Here is a 26,920-nt window from a genome sequence, read left to right on the forward strand (position 1 = left end):
CAGGCGAAGTATTCCAGTAGAGATGAGGAGGTGTTAGTACCGTTTATACAAGGCACTGGTGAGACGTCATCTGGAATATTGTGTGCAGTTTTGGCCTCCCATGTTTTCAGAAAGATTAATTCAAACTGGAACAGGTACAGAGAAAGGCTACTAGGATGATCCAAGGAATGGAAAACTTGTCTTATGAAAGGAGACTGAAGGAGCTTGGCTTGTTTAGCCTAACTAAAAGAAGGCTGAGGGGAGATATGATTGCTCTCTATAAATATATCAGAGGGACAATTACCACGGAGGGAGAATTATTATTTAAGCTCAGTACTAATGTGGACACAAGAACAAATGGATTTAAACTGGTCATCAGGAAGTTTAGACTTGAAATTAGACGAAGGTTTTTAACCATCAGAGGAGTGAAGTTCTGGAACAGCCTTCCAAGGGAAGCAGTGAGGGCAAAAGACATATCTGGCTTCAAGACTAAGCTTGATAAGTTTATGGAGGAGATGATATGATGGGATAGCCTAATTCTGGCAATTAATTGATCTTCAACTATTAGCGGTAAATATGCCCGATGGGATGGGATCTGAGTTACTACAGAGAATTCTTTCCTGGGTGTCTGGCTGGTGAGTCTTGCCCACATGCTCAGGGTTTAGCTGATTGCCATATTTGGGGTCAGGAAGGAATTTTCCTCCAGGGCAGATTGGCAGAGGCCCTTGGGGGGTTTTCGCTTTCCTCTGCAGCATGGGGCACAGGTCACTTGCTGGAGGGTTCTCTGCACCTTGAAGTCTTTAAACCACGATTTGAGGGCTTCAATAGCTCAGACATAGGCTAGGGGTTTGTTACAGGAGTGGGTGGGTGAGATTCTCTGGCCTGCGTTGTGTAGGAGGTCAGACTAGATGATCATAATGGTCCCTTCTGACCTTAAAGTCTATGATCCTATGATTCCAGGGGACATGCGTTCATGCTGATGCCAGGTTCTGCTCAATAACAATCGAAAGCAGTTTTTGGTGGTTTGGATTCTGTAGTTTCCACACCAGAGTCTTGCTCTTTTAGGACTTCTAAAAGCATGCTCTACTCCTCATCCCTTTCAGATTTTGGAAGGCACTACAGATTCTTAAACCTTGGGTTGAGTGCTATAGCTATCTTTAGAAATCTCACATAGGTACCTTCTTTGCGTTTTGTCAAATCTGCAGTGAAAGTGTTCTTAAAATGAACAACATGGGCTGGGTCATCATCTGAGACTGCTATAACATGAAATATATGGCAGAATGTAGGGTAAAACAGAGCAGTGGACATACAATTCTCCTGCAAGGAGTTCAGTCACAAATTTAATACCCCCCCCCTTTTTTTTTTAAATGAGCATCATCAGCATGGAAGCATGTCCTGTGGAATGGTGGCTGAAGCAGGAAGGGGCATATGAATGTTTAGCATATCTGACACACAAATGTTTTGCAATGCCGGATACAAAAGTGCCATGTAAATGCCTGTTCTCACTTTCTGGTGACTTTGTAAATAAGAAGAGGACAGCATTATCTCCTGTAAATGTAAACAAACTTGGCTGAACAAGAAGTAGGACTGAGTGGACTTGTAGGCTCTGAAGTGTTACATTGTTTTGTTTTTGAGTGCAGTTATGTTAAAAAAGAAATCTACATTTATAAGTTGCACTTTCACAACAAAGATTGCACTATAGTACTTGTATGAGGTGAATTGAAAAATACTATTTCTTTTGTTTACAAATATTTGCACTGTAAAAATGATAATCAAAAATAATATACACTTTGATTTCAATAACAACACAGAATACAACATATATGAAAATGTAGAAAAACATCCAAAATATTTTTAATACATTTCAATTGGTATTCTATTGCTTACCAGTGCGATTTAAAACTGTGATTAATTACAGCCCTATCTATCTTTCTATATAAAATTTGATTTGGAGTTTGTCAGGCAATGTGGCCAGTTGTTTGGCAGAACCTAAATTGAAATTCAGAAGTTCATTGAGTAAACCACCGTAATATTAATGTAGTAGTCTACATTAGTTATATTACAGCTACAATATTTTATAATGTAACAATACATAGTTTGTTCTCATAATCAAACTCAATGAAAATATAAAAATCAAGTTCCATGTAACTTGGTAAGTAACATGGTGTTGAAATAATTGTCAGTATTATCACCCTAACAAAGCAGGGGGTGGGGGGATGGGGAGAGGGGTCTAAGTGTTTGTACTGGGACGAAATTTTCTTTTGTTTTGAATTTTGCCCTTGCATAATTTGTGTCATTGTTTAGGGAAAGGAATTAAGTTATCAAATTCAAACCTGGTAAATGCTCATAACATCTGGTCCCACAATGCTGTACCAGGAAAGGAACATGTCTTTACATGTACTCACCAACAATACAAAATTCTCAGAGGAGACCCAGGCCAAGATTGGGTCACAACACCATGAGCTGACAGCATTGTTCCTTCTGTGTAGCAACCTTGATGTCCTGAGAGTTGTTTCAGGGAGGCACCTGGCCAATTAAAGGCCGACTCCCAAGCTCCAGTGTTTGTACCATGTGAAGAGCTGAGAAAACAGACTTTAGTGTAAACCTCCAAATGGTGAACTCTAACTCTGTAGTAATTGTGGTCCGGAGCCAATGGTTGCAGTCTGGTGTAAGGACACCCTTTGGTGCACCTGTCTAATCTTCGGAGCAATATGACAGTATACGGAACTTGGGTAGGACTAAACATGTACAGTATTGAGTTTATTGTTTGAACTGATGGTGTTAGTTTTACACACACACACACACACACACACACACACACCCACACAATATGGATCTAAAAGGGGCATATTGTAAAGGGCATACCACCAGTGCGGCCCTCAACTATGAGTTAGTGGATGTAACAGTGTCACCTTCAGTAACCTGAGAAAAGGTCTGTCTTCTAATCAATAACTCCAGAGTGGCTACATCTATACCAGAAGTACCAATATGTATCGTATGAAATAAATCAGTTCTGCATACAATATACACATATAGTATCATCCTATGATTTTAGAATTGGTAAAGGTCCCACATTTAGTCAAGAATTAGCAGTAGCTAAATTATATTGTTAAATAATGTTTTAAAAACATGGAACAGGAAGAGCTACTTGTTTAATTCTTGTCAGAAGTGCCACTGGGAGCAATTCAGATATGGGGTCTGTGACACTGCACCCTAATTAACACTCTTTTATGTAAATAAGACTACCATGGCAAAACCGTATGTGTCCTGTCCACAGCCTCTTTGCCTGTGTTCAATCCAGGTGAGGATGTGTTTGGCAGTTATCCACTCAGTAGGCCACCTTGAAGATGGGGTCCAGAACAGAGGGGACCGGGGCCATGGCGCCATCACTTTTTAACAGCTGTAAGGATGAGTGATGGAGGAGAGGGGGTGGAGAGGAGTGAGAGGGGGACAAGTCTTGGGTGGGAGAAGGAGTAGCCTTCTCCCAGAGGGGAGCGGGGCCTCGGGGGAAGAGGGGTGTTGGGGCAGGGGCTCAGAGAAACGGGAAGCATAGGGCGGAGCCTTGGGGGGAGGCGCAGTGGGGGGGCAGGGCCAGGGTTCAGGCTCCAGTGGTCCCCACTTTTAGGGAGCTTCTACACCTCCTGCTTGAAGATAACATCAATGTACTTCCTCTGGTAGTTTATCACCCAAACAAGGGAAAACTTCTCCAATGGCCTGTTGCTCCAAAAATGGGTATCAGTACATTGGCAGATACACTGTGGTGTGTCCGCCTCAAACATATTGTATCAGAAGGAAGGTAGCAACAGAATCTGTTGTCGTTGTTGGTAGCTTGCCAGGCTAATCAGGTAAGAGGCTCTTATGAGAAAGTGACGTATAGTGGAGATGGCCAGTATTCCAGTATTGTAACAACCAAATATCAAAATATTATTTTTATGGTCAATTGGAATGCAGGGTCACAGGATCAACATTTTTGCCAAACCTCAAAGGCACATATGCTAATTGGGCAGGTGGCAATTCTCCTTTATCTGTTAACATGTTATGTAAAGCATGAGTTTAAGTTCTAAAGGGTACAGCCCTAAAATTATGCGATAGGGTTCATTAACAATCAGCCTATCAAGAGGTGGTCTGTAGCCAAGAAGGCTAACTTGCCTTTATTAGGTTTCAGAGTAACAGCCGTGTTAGTCTGTATTCGCAAAAAGAAAAGGAGTACTTGTGGCACCTTAGAGACTAACCAATTTATTTGAGCATAAGCTTTCGTGAGCTACAGCTCACTTCATCGGCTGCATACTGTGGAAAGTATAGAAGATCTTTTTATACACACAAAGCATGAAAAAATGGGTGTTTACCACTAAAAAAGGTTTTCTCTCCCCCCACCCCACTCTCCTGCTGGTAATAGCTTATCTAAAGTGATCACTCTCCTTACAAAGTGTATGATAATCAAGATGGGCCATTTCCAGCACAAATCTGGGGGGGGGGGTAGGGAAAAACAAGGGGAAATAGGTTACCTTGCATAATGACTTAGCTACTCCCTGTCTCTATTCAAGCCTAAGTTAATTGTATCCAATTTGCAAATGAATTCCAATTCAGCAGTCTCTCGCTGGAGTCTGGTTTTGAAGTTTTTTTGTTGTAATATCGCAACTTTCATGTCTGTAATCCCGTGACCAGAGAGACTGAAGTGTTCTCCGACTGGTTTATGAATGTTATAATTCTTGACATCTGATTTGTGTCCATTTATTCTTTTACGTAGAGACTGTCCAGTTTGACCAATGTACATGGCAGAGGGGCATTGCTGGCAAATGATGGCATATATCACATTGGTGGATGTGCAGGTGAACGAGCCTCTGATAGTGTGGCTGTTGTTATTAGGCCCTGTGATGGTGTCCCCTGAATAGATATGTGGGCACAGTTGGCAACGGGCTTTGTTGCAAGGATAGGTTCCTGGGTTAGTGGTGGTTCTGTTGTGTGGTATGTGGTTGCTGGTGAGTATTTGCTTCAGGTTGGGGGGCTGTCTGTAGGCAAGGAGTGGCCTGTCTCCCAAGATTTGTGAGAGTGTGGGGTCATCCTTCAGGATAGGTTGTAGATCCTTAATAATGCGTTGGAGGGGTTTTAGTTGGGGGCTGAAGGTGACGGCTAGTGGCGTTCTGTTATTTTCTTTGTTAGCCCTGTCCTGTAGTAGGTGACTTCTGGGAACTCTTCTGGCTCTATCAATCTGTTTCTTCACTTCCGCAGGTGGGTATTGTAGTTGTAAGAATGCTTGATAGAGATCTTGTAGGTGTTTGTCTCTGTCTGAGGGGTTGGAGCAAATGCGGTTGTATCACAGAGCTTGGCTGTAGACAATGGATCGTGTGGTGTGGTCAGGGTGAAAGCTGGAGGCATGTAGGTAGGAATAGCGGTCAGTAGGTTTCCGGTATAGGGTGGTGTTTATGTGACCATTGTTTATTAGCACTGTAGTGTCCAGGAAGTGGATCTCTTGTGTGGACTGGACCAGGCTGAGGTTGATGGTGGGATGGAAATTGTTGAAATCATGGTGGAATTCCTCAAGGGCTTCTTTTCCATGGGTCCAGATGATGAAGATTTCATCAATATAGCGCAAGTAGAGTAGGGGCGTTAGGGGATGAGAGCTGAGGAAGCATTGTTCTAAGTCAGCCATAAAAATGTTGGCATACTGTGGGGTCATGCGGGTACCCATAGGAGTGCCGCTGATTTGAAGGTATACATTGTCCCCAAATGTAAAATAGTTATGGGTAAGGACAAAGTCACAAAGTTCAGCCACCAGGTTAGCCGTGACATTATCGGGGGTAGTGTTCTTGACGGCTTGTAGTCCATCTTTGTGTGGAATGTTGGTATAGAGGGCTTCTACATCCATAGTGGCCAGGATGGTGTTATCAGGAAGATCACTGATGGATTGTAGTTTCCTCAGGAAGTCAGTGGTGTCTCGAAGGTAGCTGGGAGTGCTGGTAGCGTAGGGCCTGAGGAGGGAGTCTACATAGCCAGACAATCCTGCTGTTAGGGTGCCAATGCCTGAGATGATGGGGCGCCCAGGATTTCCAGGTTTATGGATCTTGCGTAGGTAGTAGATAGAATATCCCAGGTCAGGGTTCCAGGGGTGTGTCTGTGCGGATTTGCCTTTATTATATTCACTGCTTTGCATTATATTCAGCAGTGCAAGGAACCTACTGGTCTGTGTCCTGTAAAACATTAGCTTCAACAAGTTAGCACAGGGCTTGAGACCTATGAACTTTGAACAGATCTACAGCCTAAAGGAAAACTCCAAGTATTGGAGAGCTGAAAATAGCATTTAAGGGGAATTTCTGACTATAGGAACAGCCAGCCACAAAAGTATCCAAGAGTCCAGCCATAAAAGTGTCATGGCAATGAATTGACGTACATAACAAGTGCATGAACTACATCTGCAGATACCTAATCACAAGAAGGCCCTGGTAACAAACTGATGTATAAGATGAGATCATTTGATATACTAACCTATCAAAGGACACTCCAACATTAGTAAGGAGGAAATACAAATAAGGAAAAGTGGAAAAATCCCCTACTGAATATGCATCAAACATAGTGGTGTCACTATATCATATTATAAGGGTTACATCCCAACCTAGGAGCAGTAGGAAAAAGAGATGTAGTCCTTGGGAGATGCCAGAATGATGGCCACCTGTGGTGATGGGGAAGGTGATGGTGTTGAGGAAGATGATGGCTAACATTTCAGGTTCTACAAGGGATGATGTGAATATATGGATGTGCAGATGTACATTCTGTAGTATGTCTATCTACCTTACTGAGTTGGGGTGTTTGTGACTGTGCTAAATGTATTAATAAATTTGTAACAATAGAAGAGTTCCTATAGTGTGAGTGTTTCAACTGTGCACAGTGGTGTTCCCAACTCTATAATGATTTGAATAATACTGGGCCTGATCTTGGAACAAGAACCTGTCAACCTTCACAGTGATAACTGGGGATTCTTAAGTAATCAGTATAGATCATTATGAGTGCCAGTGAGAATCATTAGCTCATCTCTTGCATTCCAGATACTGTGGTGATACTGAAATCAGCCATTCAAACATACTAAATGAATTGTTTTCCCACTAATAAATAACCTTATTGGACTTGATGAGATGCAAAGAACCTCCTGTATGTAAAGGAGGCAGTGGTCATAGATGGTTTCTGATTACAAAGCAAAGGTGTTGTCTACTAAAGATTGTCAGAAGTTGTTTTTAGTGTTGTAGCCATGATCCCAGGATATTAGAGAGACAAGGTGAGTGAGATAATAACTTTTTTATTGGCATAGATGCTGGCTTCCTCTGGGTCCGGGGGGTGCTCAGCCCCCGCCGCTCCGTCCCAGGCCCTGCCCCCACCCGACCCTTCCTCAAAGCCCCCACCCCCATCCCACCTCTTCCTGCCCCCTCTTCCCCAGGCCCCACCCCCACCCCATCCCTTCCCCCACCCCTGCCTCGCCTCTTCCTGCCCCTGCACAACCCACCCTGCCTCTTCTGGCCCAGTTCCGCCCCCTCCCCCCAGCATGCTCCATCCCCACTCCTCCCTCTCCTTCAGCTGATCACGGCGGGTGGGAGGCACTAGGAGGGAGCGGGAGGAGTTGATCAGAGGGGCTGCTGGAGGGCAGGAGGTGCTGGGGTGCGAGAGGGAGCTGGCTGCTAGTGGGAACACCCACGGAATCGGCGCCTATGTTTATTGGACCAATTTCTGTTGATGAAAGAGACAAGCTTTTGAGCTATGGGACCTAAAGAAGAGTTCTGTGTAGTTCAAAAGTTTCTCTCTTTCACCAACAGAAGTTGGTCTAATAAAATATATTACTTTTCTCACCTTGTCTCTCTAAATATTATCATAGTTTGTCAACTGAAAGTACTATTACAAGATACATAGCTACAGCAGTAATTCACTCTCTTTTTCCCTCTCCCACCACACCACCAAAAATGCACCCCAAAAACCGATTGTAATGCATTTCAGTATGAAATATCCTTTTCATGTTTAAAGTATGTCAGCTGTATAACAGACACTGCAACTTGCAGGACTCCAAGCCTAACAGCTGATATGTTTCTAATAGTCAGATTGCAATGTTCTATGGACCAGACAATGCATCCCTTTAAAATTGATAGAATAGTCATTCTAGTGGCTTAATGCAATAATAGCTCCCTTTTTGGTGGGGGATTCGGTAGCTGCACAGGCATCACAGCTGCTTTTATAATAATCAATGAGTGAGTAATGAATCAAGTGGAGCAGAAACAGGCATTCAACAGATGGCAGCATAGAGAGCTAAAACTCCACCCCATTCAAGCTATGAGCACAGCAAGTACTAAGGTCCTGAATTCTCTCTCCTTCACCAACATCTAAATGGATTGTGACAGTTAAAGTATGACGGAGAGTGGCAGAATCTGGTCCTCAATTAGTGTGATATAGCATGCATGAGGAACTGCACACCATGCTCCAGGAAGATAAGTGTATGTTTCTCTTAACAGAAACAGACTTAAAAAAGATACTGTTGTATCACGAGAGTCTTTTGAGAAACAGAATCTGAGCCAGCTTACATCCTGTGGATAAATATGAACTTGTTAGATGTTTAAATTTGCTATTTTGGGACTTCAAAGTTGAAAAGTTTTCATCAAAATTTTCTTGAGATTTTTTTTTTTAAGCTCTTTGGAAATGACTGACTTCCCCGGTTCCCCCTCTTTCTAGACCCATTTCCTTTTCAGCTACTTCACTGCTTCATCTATAACTACATAGCTCATAGCTGCCCAACTAAAAACACAGTAAAGAGTGGTTAATAAACTGTATTTTAAAAAAGCAACCTAGATATTTATCAACATCTTGAAGCTCAACGTGTTCCCAGTCTGAAAGAACTTGAACATCTAAGTCCAGATACAGCCCTAGTATAATTAGCTGTAACTTTACTGAAGTCAGTAGAGTTGCACTAGTTTACAGAAGAGCAGTATTTAGCCATTAGGCTATAGTTACTAACTCAGAAAGATGAGGTCTTCCAAAGTCTCCTCTATTGTAACACCGTTGTGTCATATGACAGAGCACTTAGCACTCCTGTAACCAACAGCAAGCAGGGAGGTGTTTAGCTTTCACAGAGAAAGTAAACTTTGGAACAAAAAGCTTGAGGCTCCATTTACCAGCATGATCTGATTCATTCCCCTACCTGTTCCCCCGCAGAGGAGCTACATCCCATTAGTCAGTGTTTTTGCACCTCCCATCCTTCAACGTGAAGAAAGAGAACAAGAATAGCATACATTTTACAGAGTATTTCAACTTAACTACTGAAATATTCCCAATTCTGTCTTTTTTCAAAAGTCATCAGATGAAATCATCAGTAAGCCTTTGCATTTTACATCAATCCTGTATGAGGAAATGGGAAAAATATGGTTGTGCTCTTTATTGCTTCTTTTTTGTATGTGAAGAAGGTGTAAAGGTGTTTTAAAATATTTTTTTCTGCTTCTTTTTATAAACAAGTTCACTATGTTTTGATGATCCCTAAGCTCTGCCTCTGAACAACCAACGCTAGCACCTGGACAGCTCTAGCACTGAGCTTTTGCTGCTGGCTATGTGTTTCTGAAGAGTCCAATGCACAGCACCTGTCAGAATCTGCCCTGAAGTATGTACTCTGACTACAACGGCCACTAATTTTAGTCATGATGAACACCTCAAGCCATTTTATCGCTCTCCATAAGATTAACTCAATTAATGGTCTCTTCAGAGTGACCTAAATATCTGTTACTATTAAACAATACCTGAAGAACCAGAAGATGCTGCCCTTGGATGATTGGATTGTGCATTCAGAGGCATAAACAAACACTGTGTAATCTTGGCTCCACTAAAACCAATGGGAGTTTTTCCATTAACTTCAGTGGAGCCAAGATTTCACCCACTCCGTGGCAAAAATGGTGTACAGCTATCGAACGTCACCAATGAACTGTCTTGTAAGGTGGGAGTCTCGTACGTTCAAAGCTACTTTTGAATCTTCGTTCCTCTACTTTAAGTTTTCCACCTAGTCTTTTCATGCTGTCTAAGGCTGGGGGAATGTAGTGAGGCCTCTTATTATATTATAAATATCTCTGAAACCAGTGCCATATCTCCTATCTCACCCTGGTGGCTGGTGCTCATGCTCATGTCCCTCCCCATGTCTGGGTGTCTCTGTTGAGACCCGCAGTGGCTGAGAGGCAGGGAGAGGAGAGCTATTCTAGCCTTACCTCCCTGGCAGCTGGCCTGATCTGATGTACCATGGCGGCTGCTCCAGCCCCTTTTCTGGGTCCCTCTCTGGCTCTATCCCCCTGCATGTGTGCACGGGGCAGAAATATAGCTAGGTCTTGCTCTCACCTCTGAGAGAAATGTGGGGGTGGAAAACATTGGTGGAGGCTGGAAACATACATCAGTACCCCAATGATTCTACTGCTCCCCTCCCCTTGGTTCTGCTGTCCCTCCAGGACTTCCCTATCACCGAATCAAATGGGGATGAGCTGGGAGAAGGTGACCAGCATAAAGGCTCCCTTCACCCTCATAGCAGAGCAGACACCAGCTGGAGAAAGCTGGCCTGCTGAATCAGAGGGCTAACTGGCGGTGAAAGGGCCCAGCTGTCAGAGAAGCTGGCTAAGGCCCTATAGCTGGTTAAATTACAAATTTCATCGGACTCTTTTCAATTAACATTGTTCCCCAACAACTGGCAAATGTAGACATATCAGAGCCATCTCACAATGTCTGGATGGCCAATTTCCCCCTCCTCTTATTTGAAAGGTGAACATAAGACACTTTTATTCCATGGCTTGGATCCTTTTCTAGCTGAGATCAAGAGGAGTTTTGTTACTACCTTCAGGGGGTAGTATAGTGACCCATATACTTTATGAAAAACAACATAACATTTGTCTCCATAATTCTGTCTGTATAGAAGGGTTATTAGTATTGTTCTATTCTATAAGTCTCTCTTTATGATAATGAACCATGGCCACAAGCACATACTACAGTAGTTGACAGGGATTGAATTTGGGACCTTAGCATCAAAAATACATTTCTTTCACTTGAGTTAAAACTGCACCTTGGTGCTTAATTAAATTGGTGGTGGTGTTTTTTTTCATGTGGGCCTGGAATCAAAACTTTGGTCCTTCAGTGCCATAGCCTTAAAACATGTATGTTTTTTTCAGGTTTGGACACTAGGTCAGGCTTGTCACAGAGCAAATCCGTGTATAGGAAGCCAGCTGATGATCAGTGATTGGGATTGGAGGTGTGACTTACCTCAGGCATGACTGAAGACACCCAGCTCAGAAAAATAGTTGAATTATTGCTTCTACTACTAGCACTGTTCCAGGGTGGCTGGCCTTTTAAAGAGAGGTGGGGCTCAGCTCCGCCTGAGACACAGCCAACTCTCCTCTCCAGGTGAGGTGTGGTGAATGGCGTTGGGGAGTGAGTGAGTCATGTGGTTCAGTCAGGCCTGAGGAAGGTAAATTGGTGGCCTGTGGATACAGCTGAGAAGGCCTTGGATCTTTTTTAAGGTGAGAAGGCCAAACTCCAGGCAAGAAGTTCAGGGAATTATGGCTGGAAGAGCAGGAAGACAGACCCGCAGGGAGGAGAGGCTGAGCCCAGCTTGGGCTGGTGCGGAAGAGTGCGTGAAATGTGAAAGGAAAACAGACCCTCAAGGAAGAGGGGCTGGGCCCAGCCTGCTGCTGGGGTGGAGACTACTTTTGGTTGGAGTTCCATCTGTTTTAACCTTGTTGGCAGGACTTAATAAGTTGGACCTTGAAAGGGCAGCTTTGATTTGAGTATCTTCTGTGGTGTGGAGTGGTTGTGCCCTGAGGAGAGGGGAAACTGTTGAAGAGCTACCCCAGTACATGTGAGGGGACCACTGTGGAGGCTGGCAACCCCCTCATGCTCTCTACTAGTTTTAATTTGGAAAGCCCAAGCTCTTAATTTATTGTGCTATGATTAGACCTAAGGGAGAATAGTAGCCTTTTGCTCAGATATGAGGTGGTAAATCAGGTTGGTTTTTTTTTTTTCCCCTCCTTAAAGCAAATCATGTCTAGTGGCAGAAGGATCCTTAAAACTGAATTTTTGCCAAGGGTGACACTGGAAGTGCATTTAATTACTTTGCAATTTGATTTTCTAAGAGACAGTGCTACCAGTAGTATAATATGCATTTAAACCAAATGAGTATGATGATCCAAATACAACACTAAGGGTCTGATTCTGTAATCCCCTATTCATGAGAAGTAGTGAGCTTATTTGCATGCATGGTCCCTTTGAGGTTACTTGCCAGAAAACAGCCCTTAGTCTGCACATCTGAAATCATAAAAAAATGCTAATATGGTCACATTGTGCCTCTTTTACATGTTATGGTTTATATTTTATCCCATAAACAGTACTATATTAAGCTGCACATAAAGTAGAAAAATCAGTTATAGAAGCTGAACCTTTGAGACTCTGAGGTGAGCGCCCGCCAGCAGCTCCCATTGACTGAACAACCCTGAAAATCAAGCCACAGTTGTTCAGGTGTCTAAAAATGGATCTAGGAGCCTAACTTGAGGCACTCCTGGTTGAAAAGTTTTGGCCATAGCCATTATGCATTAAGGAGAGCTTGCAAAAAATGGGCAAAGCAGCTCCACCAACAGAGGAAATTTCAATGAAATTTAATGTGGATAAATGTAAAGTAATGCACACTGGAAAAAATAACCCCAACCTATACAATATGATGGGGGCTAAGTTAGCTACAACTAATCAGGAGGAAGACCTTGGCGTCATCGTGGATAGCGCTCTGAAGACGCCCACGCAGTGTGCAGCAGCACAGTCAAAAAAGCAAAGGGGATGTTCGGAATCATTAAAAAAGGGATAGAGAATAAGACGGAGAATATCTTATTGCCCTTATAGAAATCCATGGTACGCCCACATCTTGAATACTGCGTACAGATGTGGTCCCCTCATCTCAAAAAAGATATCCTGGCGTTAAAAAAGGTTCAGAAAAGGGCAACTAAAATGATTAAGGGTTTGGAACGGGTCCCATGTGAGGAGAGATTAAAGAGGCTAGGACTTTTCAGCTTGGAAAAATGGAGACTAAGGGGGGATATGATAGAGGTTTATAAAATCATGAGTGGTGTGGAGAAAGTGAATAAGGAAAAGATATTTACTTGTTCCCATAATATAAGAAGTAGGGGCCACCAAATGAAATTATTGGGTAGCAGGTTTAAAACAAATAAAAGGAAGTTCTTCTTCACTCAGTGCACAGTCAACCTGTGGAACTCCTTGCCTGAGGAGGTTGTGAAGGCTAGGACTATAACAGGGTTTAAAAGAGAACCTCCATGAATTTATCCAGTTAAGTCCATTAATGGCTATTAGCCAGGATGGGTAAGAAATGGTGTCCCTAGCCTCTGTTTGTCAGAGGGTGGAGATGGATGGCAGGAGAGAGATCACTAGATCATTGCCTGTTAGATTCACTCCCTCAGGGGCACCTGGCATTGGCCTCTATCGGTAGACAGGATACTGGGCTGGATGGACCTTTGGTCTGACCCAGTATGGCCTTTCTTATGCTCTTAGGAAATCAAGAGCTCATTCCATCAATCTGCATTTTCATAATAAACACTTTTTGAGAACAATCTTTTCCCTGTCAAAATAAACAATTAAAAAAACAAAACAAAACTTTTATTCTGGTTTCCTGGGAGGAATTTGTTTTTATCACCACTGAAAAAGCTAAAATAGACTCAAGAAAGCATGTAGCTGCAGAAACCATTATATTTCTCAACATAAGCTCACATTTTTTGGTTAAAGTTCCTTTTATTAAAAAAAAATAGAATAAGTAACAGTCCAGTGACTACTCACATGTAAAAAGAGACGATCAGTCTGTAATGATGCTCTTGTGCATCCATCAGAACTTGTCCAGGCAACATACAATCTGATTCATTCAGTCAGGATGAAATTCACCGTGGTGCATAAGACCCGTGCTTCACTAGCTTTGTGCATATCTTATCATTAACCAGAGATTGAGCTTTATTTTATGAAGGTAGTACAGTAGTTTCTATTATAGAATCCTGCTATTTAAAATGAACCTTTAAGAGCAGTATGCAGGGTAAGTAGATTGCACAATTCATGCATTTGACTTGAATTTTTTACAACATGTTTTGCTTGATTTATTGATTCAAAGATTAATCAAACATTATTAGGAATGAAAGAAAGTAAAGTTAATAGTTTGCAGCCTCTTTACAATGACTTGTGCTGCAGTGAAACTGTATCTTTTAACCCAGGGTTTCTCAAACTGTGGGTCAGGCCCCAAAAGGGGTTTCGGGTCACCATGGCCAGCATTAGACTTGCTGGGACCCAGGGTTGAAGCTGAAGCCCGAGCTCCACCTTCACCCAGGGCAGCGGGGCTCGGGCTCCGCCCCCTCCCCCAGAGCCATGTAGTAATTTTGTTTTCAGAAGGGGGTTGTGGTGCAATGAATTTTGAGAACCGCTGTTTTTGACTACTCCACTGTGCTCTAAAGGGCAGACCTGTAGTGCTTCAGCATAGATTAGCTGTTTAATACCTCTTTGCCACTACTTGAAAATGCATTCTTGAATGCACCATTGTATCGATCTAATGTACACCTCTTTTACTAGAGTTGGTTCATAATGTGCACAATTGTTTAATTATCTTAGGCATCTGATAAGAATGACAGCACCATTCAGCAATCATTTATGTAAGATGATTTATGAGTTTTCTTGGTTTGTGCGCCTGGTGCAGTAATAGTTTTGAAGGATGAATAGTAGCTGACTGGGCAAAAACAATCTGAAGACTGTTTAGTCTTTTGGATACGATCTTATTGCAACTACACACTGATCCTTTTTAGTAGTTAGATACTGGATTTTTAAAAAGGAGACCTGGGAAAGAAAATCAAGGTGTACTCCCTTTTTCGCTCCTTTATGATACGTAAAGAAGGCCTGAGGGTTTTTAATAGAGCTGGTGGGGAGATTTTTTTTTAATGTTTTTTTTTCAGCGGACAATACGGTTTCAGAAAAATTGAAATTTTGTGATTGGGAAAATCTAAATGAAGGTTTTTTTCAGATTGAACCAAATAGATACACTTTAGCCTGAACAAATTGATACATTCTGTTATGGGTCAATCTGGCATTAAAATGTGTCTATGTGATCTGCTTGGTGCCACATGCCTATACTCTCTTCTATAGGCTGGGCTCCCTGGCTGGATTACATTTTCCATGATGCAGCATGGTCTTGTAAAAGTGGTGTACATAAAGGTGCAGTCTCTCCCAATGGCCACTAACAGTTGAAGTCTGTTTTCACTCCAGGATTGTGGAGTGAAATCACTTTGTAATTCAACTCTGTTAAAATGCTAATGATATGAGGCCGTATCTTTATTTTACATAGTACTGAGGCAAGAAAATTTTGTAAGTTAGCACAGAATGGTGCCATGAATCTTTGTAGCTTAATAATGCTCTCATTACTAAATATGCTACTTACGGTAGTACAGTTCATCAGCCATATGTCAGAAATGGGGGCATGGTGAGAAATCTTCCCCCATGTCACTGTGTTTTTGCAAAATTACTCCTTCCAACCTCAGTACCTCCAAAACTGTTCGTTAGTTAATGCTGCTGGAGGCAGCATGGTGTGCAGGGGCAAGTTCACCTTTTCATCAGCAGGAAACCAGTGACAACCTGGCTTCTGCACACGCCATGCTGTAATCTAGTGGCAGGAGGAGCAAACACACACCACCTTCCCCAACATTTGTGAATATTAGAGTGGTGATCTGCAGGGTTTCCAATAACTTTACATGGATTAGTGCAGTCTATGTGGTGGTGGTGATTTTTCATCCCGTCCATTATGCAGACATTACAAGAGGATGTGACTCAACTTCTGAGCCTCTGTTGTCAGAGTTCTTCCAGACACAAGTATCTAGTTTGTATGCTTATTGCTGCTAGAGGAGCATATGGCTTATAGAGAATGGCTGTGAGGGATCATAGGCTTTGAGCCTGGGCCTAGGGGTCCCCAGGCAGCCCATAGTTGCCACCCAGCAACTCACCCGAGCAACCAGAGACGCTCCTAATTGGAGGAAACATCCAGTACCCCCAACTGATTGGCTGAGGAGTTCTATATAAACCGGGAAGTAGTACAAGAAGTTGTCTGAGCAACTAGACAACTCTCTAGCTGGCTACTACTCTGTACCTCTCCTGCTTATGACTCCTGGTTCCTGACCTCCTTATCCCAGACCCTGTTTAGTCCCAGTTCCTGCTTTCCTGCCCTACTCCAGGTCCCTGCTCCTTTGCCATACCCTTGCCTTTGTCTCTGGTCTTCAGCTTGGCACCTGATGCTGTCTTTGGCTCTGACCTTAGGGTCTGACCATTAGACCTGACTTCTACTCTAATCACTCGGCCTGACTGCTTATGCCCCAGTCATTGCAATGACCTTCTCATTATTTGACTTTAATTATAATTTGCAGGAACAAATACACATACAGAAGCAAAATATTTTGCTAATCTACTGTATCTTGGTTTTTCTTGCAGATGTGCACATTGCTATGAGAAAAGGCAATATGTAAAAACAATTCAGGAAACTTGTGACATCATCGGGAGGTGCTATGTGCTGAGTCAGGATCTCATTAGTATGGTTGATATGGATGGTGAATGGAGTTTTTGTGATGGTAGGCAGAGGCAGTGAGAAATTTAGTTCATATCAGCAACATGAAGCTATTAATTTTACCAAAGGCTAATGATGTATGTGGTACACCAGGCACTTATTATTGGAGAGGTCTGGCCCTTTCTCCTGCACAGCAAATAGGTTTTTCACCAGTGTTACTTTCTTCTGTATGAAAAAAGGTTCAGTTTTTCAGAAAAAACCTGACCAGCATCAATTCAAGAAGTTTTTACCCTGTTTATCATAAATGCTAAATTTTTAGGTCCATAACCATGCTAAAGTTTCTCTTAAAAGAGTCAAATTAAAAAACTGAAGGCTTTAAAAAACCTGAAATAGCTCATGGATGGATTAAACAAGTTAACGCACAGTCATGTAAGAAATTCCTATCTCACTGGTTTTAATTTTACTGCAGGTTTCAGTGTGCTTCTCAAGGGGTGAACTTCCATGCTGAGCAAATTTTAAATAGTGTATACATATTTTTTTTAGAGTTATTTGTCCAATATTTTGTTGTTCTGTATTTGAGCAATTATTCCAACGTGAATGTCTGCACTAAGCTCTTTGTCCTAGTTGAGCCTGCAATGTGCTCATTGTTGTGTGTTTGTGACATCAGTCCTATGCTGTGGAAACCAATATCACAAATTCAGTATGGCAGGATCATGGGACGATGATTAGACAGAGCAAAAATTTAAATATTTAAGGCCAAATCCTTAAGTCTTTACTCCAGTAAAACGCCATTGGCTTTGGTGTGTGTTCTGCCTTAGTAAAACTAAGGACCATAGCAACCAGCACAGATCACCTACCAAGTATTGCAAAACTTAGAAAAACAAGTGGATAGATTTATATTGGTTTATGCTGTGAAATTTTCAAATGCCAGGCCTGTCTCTCTTTTTTTAAAAAGTGATTTTCCTCTTTGCACTTCATTACACCAACAGCTGCAAAATACTTCCCTCCCCCTCCTTTAGAATGTATGATCTTTGACCACTGTTATAAATTGTTCCTTCATACACCTGTGTCTGGCACATGAACCATGAAAAATCTTTGAGTTAAGCTCTGGCACAAGGTATACTTTTGTGAAAACTTAATCTTCCAAATATCTGCTTCTGTCAAGAAAATTTGACCAAGCTGAAAGAGCATATTGAGTTCAGAGATTGCTTTACTTTAATTGCCGAGAGTGTCTATGGGAGTACATGAGTTTTATGAGTATTCTTTCATATCATGGAAAAACATATTTGTACTTGGTATATTGTTAAATATGCCTGTCAAAAGGGAAGCACCCATTTTTATTGAGTAGGGGTTTGTGATCTAACTTTTTCCCTTTTTTAAAAAAAAATTACTGGATTATATTATTGGTTGCATTTAGTGGTAATTGGATATTGATTTTACCATCAGTATTTTTGAAATCTTATGGATCTAGTCTTGTAAGGCTTTCATTAAAATAGCAAATTGATATGCCGAATGAAGAGCGTTCACAACCAGTTTGTTCAATGTTTTGTTGGCAATTTTATTAATTCAGACCATATTTTCCAGATCACTTTTATAACAGCATACAGTTGCTACATCAGGATTCCCAGATGCATGAGATTTTTCATAGCATCATAAAAATATAGGATTGGAAGGGACCTTGAGAAGTCCTCAAGTCCAGCCCCCTGCCCTGAGGCAGAACCTAGTAAACCTAGACCAGGCCTGACAAACCTTTGTCCAACTTCTTCGTATGAACTTCCAATGATGAGAATTCGACAACCTCCCTTAGTAACCTATTCCAGAACTTAACTACCCTTCTAGATAGAAAGTTTTTCCTAATATCTAACCTAAATCTCCCTTGCTGCAGATTAAGCCCATTACTTCGTGTCCCATCTTCGAGGGACATGGAGAACAATTGAACGCTGTTCTCTTTAAACAGCCCATAACATATTTGAAGACTGTTATCAGGTCTCTCCTCAGTTTTCTTTTCTCAAGAGTAAACATGCCCAGCTTTTTCTAAACTTTCCTCATATGTCAGGTTTTCTAAACCTTTTTAACATTTTTGTTGCTCTCCTCTGGACTCTCTCCAATTTGTTCATCTTTCCTAAAGTGTGGTGCCCAGAATTGGACACAGTATTCCAGCTGAGGCCTTACCAGTGTCAAATAAAAGCAGTTCAGTTTCCTCTTGTGTCTTACATACAACATTATTGTTAATACATCTGAGAGTTGTATTTGGGGTTTTTGTTTTTGCAACTGCATCACGCTGTTGGCTCAAATTTGCAAACCCTCCTAGCTCGGTGTTGTCCACAAATTTTATAAGCATACTCTCCACTCAATTATCCAAGTCATTATTGAAAATATTGACTAGTACTGGACCCAGGATTGACACATGTGAGACCCCACTAGATGCATCTTCCAGTTTGACTGTGAGCCATTGATAACTACTCTTTTTTTAGCTTGGTGTTTTAACCAGTTATGCACACACCTTGTAGTAATTTCATGTAGACCACATTTCCCTAGTTTGCTTTTGAAGATGTCACAACTTGAAATTTACAAATTCATTGGTTCTTAAAAATTAACTTCATACCATGTGCTATTATTCTTCCTCCCAACTCATACAATGACAATAAAATATTGCTAATGTCAGTCAGGAACCATTCATCTATTATTTTCCTCTTTTGTCAATCATCCACTTGTATTTTACCCTTTAATTCCTTCGGAGGTGGTTCATGCAGAGTAAAAAAGTCATACATTTTTTGACATGGGTATCTTTGATGAGCCTTATGAAGTTGGTGATGAAAGTCCAGCTCCTATTCTAGCTGTTATTTAGGTAGGATTAAGCACATGTGGTAAACCTCTTCAGACTTTTGGAGCACTTGCTATCCAAATCTGTTGCAATAACATAAAATACAAACAGAAAGTAATTCATTTATGGACCCTATAAAATGCAACCCATATTTAGTCATTCACATCCTCCTCTACCTTTACAGGCCAGTTTGAAATTTAAGATCTGTTGATGTACCTCCCTACAAGAAGAAAAGGAGTACTTGTGGCACCTTAGAGACTAACCAATTTAGTCTCTAAGGTGCCACAAGTACTCCTTTTCTTTTTGCGAACACAGACTAACACGGCTGCTACTCTGAAACCTCCCTACAAGAGCTACTAATGTAATGAGACAAGTGGCTGAGGTAATATCTTTTATTGGATCAACTTCTGCTGGTGAAAGAGACAAGCTTTCAAGCTACACAGAAAAGCTGAAAAAGAGCTCCGAAGCTTGTGTCTTTCATCAACAGAAGTTGGTCCACTAAAAGGTATTACCTCACCCTCTTTGTCTCTCTAATATCCTGGGACCAGCCCGGTTACAGCAATACTGCAAACACTAAACTAAAGAGATGTTTAAGTCCTGTGACAAGGACCTGCAAAATCTCATGGAGTGATTATAATCACTCTCTAACAGTAAGTACTATCTGTGGATCCATAGTCCTGGGTCACATGGCCACCAGCATGTAACATTGGGAGCTCTGGTAAAACTTGAGTTTCTGGGAATGACTGTTAAGTCTTCATTGTGTGTGTCCTGAGAGCATAAAAATTGCATCCAACTACCAGTTCTTTAACTCCTAAGGCTTCTTTACACACCTAATGGCTGTCCTTAATAATTCAAGTGCAGCATGGTAATTACAGATACGCTTTTAAAAGCTTTAATCATTAGCATGGACTGACACTGATAACAATGTGTGTGGTGTTCATGAAGAAGAGCAAAAGAAAATGGTCCCACTTAATGCAAAGAATAAAGAAGGAAAAAACGTTGCTCAGCCAAATGATAGGTGCTGTTGGCAAATCAGAAAGATAAATTGGTGAACAAGAAGAGGCTGAATGGAATCTTTGGAAAAAGTAAATAGTGTCAAGAGAAAGAAACATCTTTCTGATCTGTGTTTGTATTTGTGTATGTGTGTGAATACACACAAACACATACCCATATAATATTATATTTCTTCGACCATTACCTGGGGGTGGGGTGGTGGTGGTGGGGATTGGAGGAATGGGGTTGTGGTCTTTTTTTAGTTGTCTATGATATATAAAGAAGTTTGTTTTTTTTTCTGCTTGGTTTTTACGTTAGGAATATTAAGAATATTAAATCTGGGCTTTCTTGGTTTTGTTGTAGGATATGCTGAGGATCTCGGAGAAGTACATGGAGTGCTTTCACTTGAAGAGCCATAGGTATTGAATAGTTTTAGATTTCTTTTCCACTCATTGTTAGGGGAATCCAGTTAGATAAAACGATGAATAAGTCTTGAAAGGGTAATTTATTTATTTTTTAAAAGGGGGCAAGAAAAAGAGATTTCACACTCAAACAAAAATCCTCTTTGGCCTTCTTTATACATCGCAAAGAAGGGGGTTGCAGGGGTGGGGCGGAGAGCCACAAACTCAATTTGTTCCTTTACTAAAAGTCAACAGGCTATCTTTTATAACTGAACCAATTTAAAGTGCTTCCTAGTGACCTTTGCTCAGCAGCTATCTCTTTGTCTGACTAGTTTACTTAAATTATCTTGAGCCTGTTGTTTTTAAATTGCCAGGTATGTTCATTTATTTTTCACAATTCTTTTAAAATTGCTGTACTTTGTCTCATTTTAAGTTGGCAACATATTGTTATAGAGGTCCACAATATTTTAACAGAGATGGAGTAATTGGGGGTGCTGTGTACATCTATGTTAACCAACAAGGCAAATGGGAAGGACTAATGCCAATTCACCTCAGTGGGCCACTGAGTCTGTTTGGTATTGCAGTTGAAAATATTGGTGATATTAATCAGGATGGATTCCCAGATAAGAAAATATGAATGTCCATACATTTTTCTAAAACAAGATTCAGAGCATCTTATTTTATCATGAATGTAACCATTCATCAGGATAGCGTTTGTCTTAATCTCCTAATTTCTTTTCAACAGATATTGCCGTGGGGGCACCATAGGATGATTTTGGCAAGGTGTTCATATATCACGGATCCAAGAATGGAATAAATACAAAGCCAGCACAGGTAATTAAACACCCGTTACCACCTGTGCTCAGCCTTGCAGAGCATTTTAAGCATAAGAAGTTTTATTCCACAAAAATATATTATACTGGGCAACCTCCACAATAGGCATTGCTCTGTGCACCTTCTGCAGGCCCAGATCCTTGGCTACAGCAAAGCTCAAGAAGGTGTCTGTGCAAAAGTGGCTTTTAGCTTCTTTTTATGCTTCCCCCAGTCCTGGAGTGGTTGTGTGTTAAAGGAGCCTGAGGATTCCCAGGAGGCCATTGTGGCACACACCAGTCACCAGGGCACAGGGAAGCCCAGCCATATCCTGTATGCTGGCAGCAGGGAGGGGTGATGGTAGAGGATATATCATGGTGCTTAGATATTACAGTGATGGGAAGCATAAAACCCTAAAATGGACATCTAAGCTACCCAATGATCCCACTACACTGGTACAATCTTCCTGGCTGGCTACAGTGGCTTTAGGGTTAATTTGCATTCCACAGAGTGGCCATATTGCAGTGCATGCTTTGTGCCAATCTGGCCTATAACATTTCAGGGCCAAATTCAGACTTTCCTTGCATCTGCTAGACCTAAGGCAGGGAAAGTCCCACCTGAAAGAAGCACTTCTTCAGAGGCATGGCACTTTGGAAAAATGCAGGACATCTGAAACTTTACATAGATGTTCAGTTTCAGCCATTTATAGCATCATAATCCGATTAGTTCTATAGAGGATCCTCCAGGAAAGCCAAGATACAAGAAACATTTTTTAAAGGGGAAAAACAACGTAATTTTGTAAAAATTTTCTTGAAGTCTCTTTTTAAAAAATATCAATGAATAAGAGAGACAAACACTTTTTCTTCTGGCTTTGTAATCTACCATTCAGTGAGAAGCAAAATGCCAGTTCTGATCATTCATATGAATCATATTATAAAAGCCAGGATAATGGACAGCTGGTTAACACACTAACTAACTTTGCACTCCAGGAGACAGGTTGAAATTTAACTTTGATCACAAGTGAAAATTAATCGAGTTGTCTCATCCTTGTGAATGCGTGTCCCACATCACATGAGCACTATGCAATTAATCTTTGCAGGGTCAAGGTGTCCTGGAAGGTTTGCTTCTGGAACTTGGGGTATATCTACATGTCGAGCCAGGGATGTAATCCCCAGCTTGAGGAGACAAGACATGCACACTAACTCTCATCAAGCTAGCACACTAAAAATAGTCTTGGAGGAGCCGGTACCACAAGGGGCTAGCTGCCCTAAGTATGTGCTTAGTGTTTCAGACAGGATTGTATTCAGGGCAGCTTGCCCCCTCTTGCGCTGCTGTAGCTACACTCAGTTTTTAGTATGCTGGCTCGATGACAGTTAGCATGAGTGTGTCTCCTTGAGTTGGGAACTACACCCCAGCTCGAGATGTAGACATACCCTTAGAGGAGCACCTCCCTGCATTGCTCTAGCAAATGCTAGTTTCTCTCAGGGTATGTCTACACTAGAAATGTAAATCGACCTCTATTCGGTTGACTTACAGCCATCAGAGTAATTACCGTGGTGGTGCATGTCCACACTACCCTCCTTTGGTTGACGTTTCGCATCCTCACCTGGAATGCTTTCACAGACCTAAGAATGGCAGTGTGGGGAGCTGAGAGCCCAGTCTCTGAGCTGTGCTGGTAGCTCCCTGGCGGGAGCCTGGCTACCTCACAGGTTCCCGGCGGGCTGCCACCCTCCCACCTTACTCCTTGTTCCCGCCGGGTGAAGTCGCCCAGGGTTTCTTGCCTCTGGGGAACAGAGTCCAAGTGCCCCGGCTTTTTGGCCCCCTTGCCTGCCTGCTCACTGTGGAGAGCTGGGCAGGCTTGTCAATTTCATGGATCATGGAATGTGAGCCTGGAAATCTATTCAAGAGAAATTCCAGCATAAGTGGCGCTTGTTTTTTTTTTTCTTTTTTAACTAGAGATAGGCCCAACCTGAAAAGTTAGGTTCTGGACCTTGAGCTGAACTTTCCCTAAGTTAAAGGGTGTTCATGTCTTGGGGTTTGGAGCTCATCTCTGTTTTTAACATTTCAGAATTCTTTGTGATGTATTTTTTTCATATAAAGCAAAGTTTGTGCTTGCAAAAATATATTACTTTAGCATCTTACTGTCTGGATTTTTTTCTTGTTTAGGTAACCTTTTGTCTGATTTTAAGTAAAACTAAAGTTAATGTTGACAAAACTGACTTGGATATTATTCTGAAGTTGGAAACATAAGGTTTTTCATTGTTTTTACCTTTTCTCTTGGTGTTTTCCCATATACTTGTAAACATTAAGGAATGGCTTCAATTTGTTTTGTAAAGGCAATTTTACTGTAATGTGAAAACTGTTAAAATTTAAAATAAACACTGCCATTTCCTTTTCATTATAGAACAAGCAATCAAGTTAATTTGGCTCCAATTACTGCTACTGCTAAAGTGGTTATTGAATTGCTTTTGTCACTCACTTGGTAGGTATTGATAGCTAGCATAAGAAATCAATGTGAGAATGAACCCTTTGCTGCAGTTGGTACTAAAATGTGATCTGTTTTTTTTAAAAATTAAACAGAGTTGCTAAGCCTTCCCAGGTGTATTTTGGAGGTTACATCATTGATGAGAGTGCTATGAAATCTGAAGATGATGTTGGAAAAATAATAGAATATAAATTCAGAATGAGTTAATCTAGATTATTAAAACATAATGATGACTTTTTTTCTGAAACTTATGTGAATATTTTAAAATCTGGCTGCCCTAGCACCCGAATCATCACCATTAACCACGTCCTCCTCCCTTCCACAACACACAACTTGACTGGCCCATCAAAACTGGGGCTTCCTCTAGCCTTGAAAGTTCAGGGTCACACTTCCAATAAACATCCATGCCTACAGGTAACAAAACTTACATACACAAAACCCATCAATGGTATGCCCAGCGTTAGTGCTCAGAAAGTGTGTGCAGATATTTGTGCACGTAAAGCCGAGCGTCCACAAACAAGCTGTGTTGCAGCCCTTTTTGAAAATATGGCCCTGTGAGCTCACTCTCTTGGCCTTCTGCCTTTTAATTATTAGGGCCTTGGCTACCCTTGTGAGTTACAGCGCATTAAAGCAGCCCTGGGTGCCCTAACTCACGACGCGTCCCCCCACTGGCAAGGCACGTAGAGCGCTCTGACTTCGCTGCTAGAGCGCTGTTGGTACTGCATCTCAGCGAGTGAAATAACGTTTGCTGCGCCCCTGCTGGAGCGCCACGGCGCCAGTGTGGACGCCCTGGTCTGTTAGTGTGCTCTGATTGGCCTCCAGAAGTGTCCCACAATGCCTGTTCTAGCCACTCTGGTCATCACTTTGAACTCTACTGCCCTGCCCTCAGGTGACCAACCATCAGACTCACCCTTTAAATTCTCTGGGAATTTTGTAAATCCCCTTCTTGTTTGCTCAGCCAGGCGTGGAGTGCTCTCAGCGCATCTTTCCAGGTGACCATGCCTCCACGCGCCAGGCGATCGCCAGTATGGAGCAATGGCAAGGTGCTGGAGCTCATCAGTGTTTGGGGGAAGAAGCTGTCCAGTCCCAGCTGCGCTCCAGCCATAGGAATTACGATACCTTTGGGCAGATATCAAGAGACATGCTGGAAAGGGGCCATGACTGGAACGCATTGCAGTGCAGGGTTAAAGTGAAGGAGCTGCGGAATGCCTACTGCAAAGCCAGCGAGGCAAACCGCTGCTCCGGTGGTGCCCCTGCGACCTGCCGTTTCTACAAAGAGCTGGATGTGATACTTGGGGACGACCCCACCTCCACGCCGAGGACCACCATGGACACTTCAGAGCCCAGTTCAACAAGGCTGGAGGAGGAGGAAAGCAGGAGCGAGGGTGCTGAGGCGGAGGAAGACACCCCAGCATCCCTAGATGCATGCAGCCAGGAGCTGTTCGAAAGCCAGAAGGAAGGTAGCCAGTTGCAGCAGCCGGTGCGTGGGGCAGGACAAACACCAGAGGAGGCTCCCAGTAAGTGGCTTTTATTTTGGGAAGGAAGTTACTCGGTGTGGGCTCTCAGGGTGAGGAGCATTAGGGCTGCAGGCATGCCTAGATGTGGAATAGGGCGTTGATGTGCTCTCTCACATCGCGGTAATCTGCCTCAGTGATCTCTTCAAAGGTCTCATCCAGAAGTTGGTCAATGTGCTTGCCCAGGTTTCTTGGGAGAGTCACTGTGGTCCTTGTTCCAGTCAGGCTACTTTGTCCGCGCCACTGTGCCGTGAGGGGTCGGGGGGACCATTGCTGCACGCAGACAAGCTGCATATGAGCTGGGCAGAAGCCGCATTGTAATAGAAGACCCTCCCTTGCTTCCCAGGTCACCCTCAGCAGCGAGATATCTTCCAGGACGAACTCCTGTGGAAAATGTGGGGACAGATTTCAGAATAGGGGACCCCTGCAGCTGTTGGCTCTCCCCAAGGCACAGAAACCCAGAGGACAGTACGGCCGTGAAACAATCAGTCCCCCTTGACCCTGTGCTTACTCACCATTTTGGGGCTCCCATGGGTTATGTGCGCTTGCTTTGGGATGGGCAAATTATGCTATTGTGTAGACGGTGCTTGCCCTTAAGTACGGGGGAATCCTTGCTCTGTCTGGTGTGAACAATGCTGCCTCTGTTAAGTGTTGCATTTTGCCTTTACAGATGCAACCTTGAGATCTCAGCCGTCCATGTTATCACCGGCCGAAAGACTCCAAAGAATTAGGAAGAGGCCACATAGACGCAAAGAAGACATGGTGCATGAAGTCATGCAGCAGTCCCTTAATGAGAATCTAAAAGCGCAGGAGTGGAAAGGAGGATCCTCCAGCAGAATGAGGAGCGCTGGCACAAAAGCACGGTGCTCTGGCAGCAAAGCATGGATTGGCTGATAAACATCATGGCGTGCCAAGCGGACTCGATACAGGCGCTTGTAGCCATGCAGGCGAAGCACTACCACACCCTCCCTCCCCCCGCAGCCCTTGTCCCAAAACTTTTTTCCTTGTGCCCCCATGTCACCGCCAACCCACTTTCCCCAACATCCGGGTTCTTATCACCACCAGCTGCCTCCAACACCTGAAGCTTCACGAGCCTCTGGGTTGTAGTTTGCCGACCTCTGACCTAGTTCCATTCTCTTTATCATTCTTGTTCCTGCCTTGGGCTACTGAAGACTTCCCTTTACAGCTGTCATTATATATGCCTAATGCAGTAGTCTAGAATACTTGGTGTAGTTTGTAGTTTCTGTGGGTTGACAACAACGTTCTAGATATTGCTGTATTGTTCTCCTGACTTTAAAAAAACAACAACAAAACTCCCAACTACCATACTGCTGGACCAAGAGG

The 26,920-nt window shown here is 42.5% G+C and overlaps 1 protein-coding gene across 7 annotated transcripts in view; it reads left to right on the plus strand.

Moving 5' to 3' along the window:
* LOC141995595 (uncharacterized) overlaps positions 1-26,691 on the plus strand; it is a 55,071-nt gene extending 28,380 nt beyond the window's left edge. For 5 of the 7 annotated variants that reach the window (XM_074966843.1, XM_074966841.1, XM_074966842.1 and 2 more), the window contains 4 exons: positions 20,730-20,785; positions 21,513-21,601; positions 25,021-25,579; positions 26,247-26,691. In XM_074966843.1, the coding sequence (XP_074822944.1) occupies positions 25,090-25,579; positions 26,247-26,470 (714 nt within the window). In that variant the 5' untranslated portion in view covers positions 20,730-20,785; positions 21,513-21,601; positions 25,021-25,089 and the 3' untranslated portion in view covers positions 26,471-26,691. Of the gene's footprint in view, positions 1-7,177; positions 7,247-20,729; positions 20,786-21,512; positions 21,602-23,981; positions 24,060-25,020; positions 25,580-26,246 lie in introns of those variants that run through there. The other 2 variants (XM_074966846.1, XM_074966845.1) reach the window with 2 other exon arrangements.
* Positions 26,692-26,920: the final 229 nt, after the last annotated feature.

The sequence above is a fragment of the Natator depressus genome, chromosome 11 (genome assembly GCF_965152275.1).
Source record: "Natator depressus isolate rNatDep1 chromosome 11, rNatDep2.hap1, whole genome shotgun sequence".
Taxonomy (NCBI): domain Eukaryota; kingdom Metazoa; phylum Chordata; order Testudines; family Cheloniidae; genus Natator; species Natator depressus.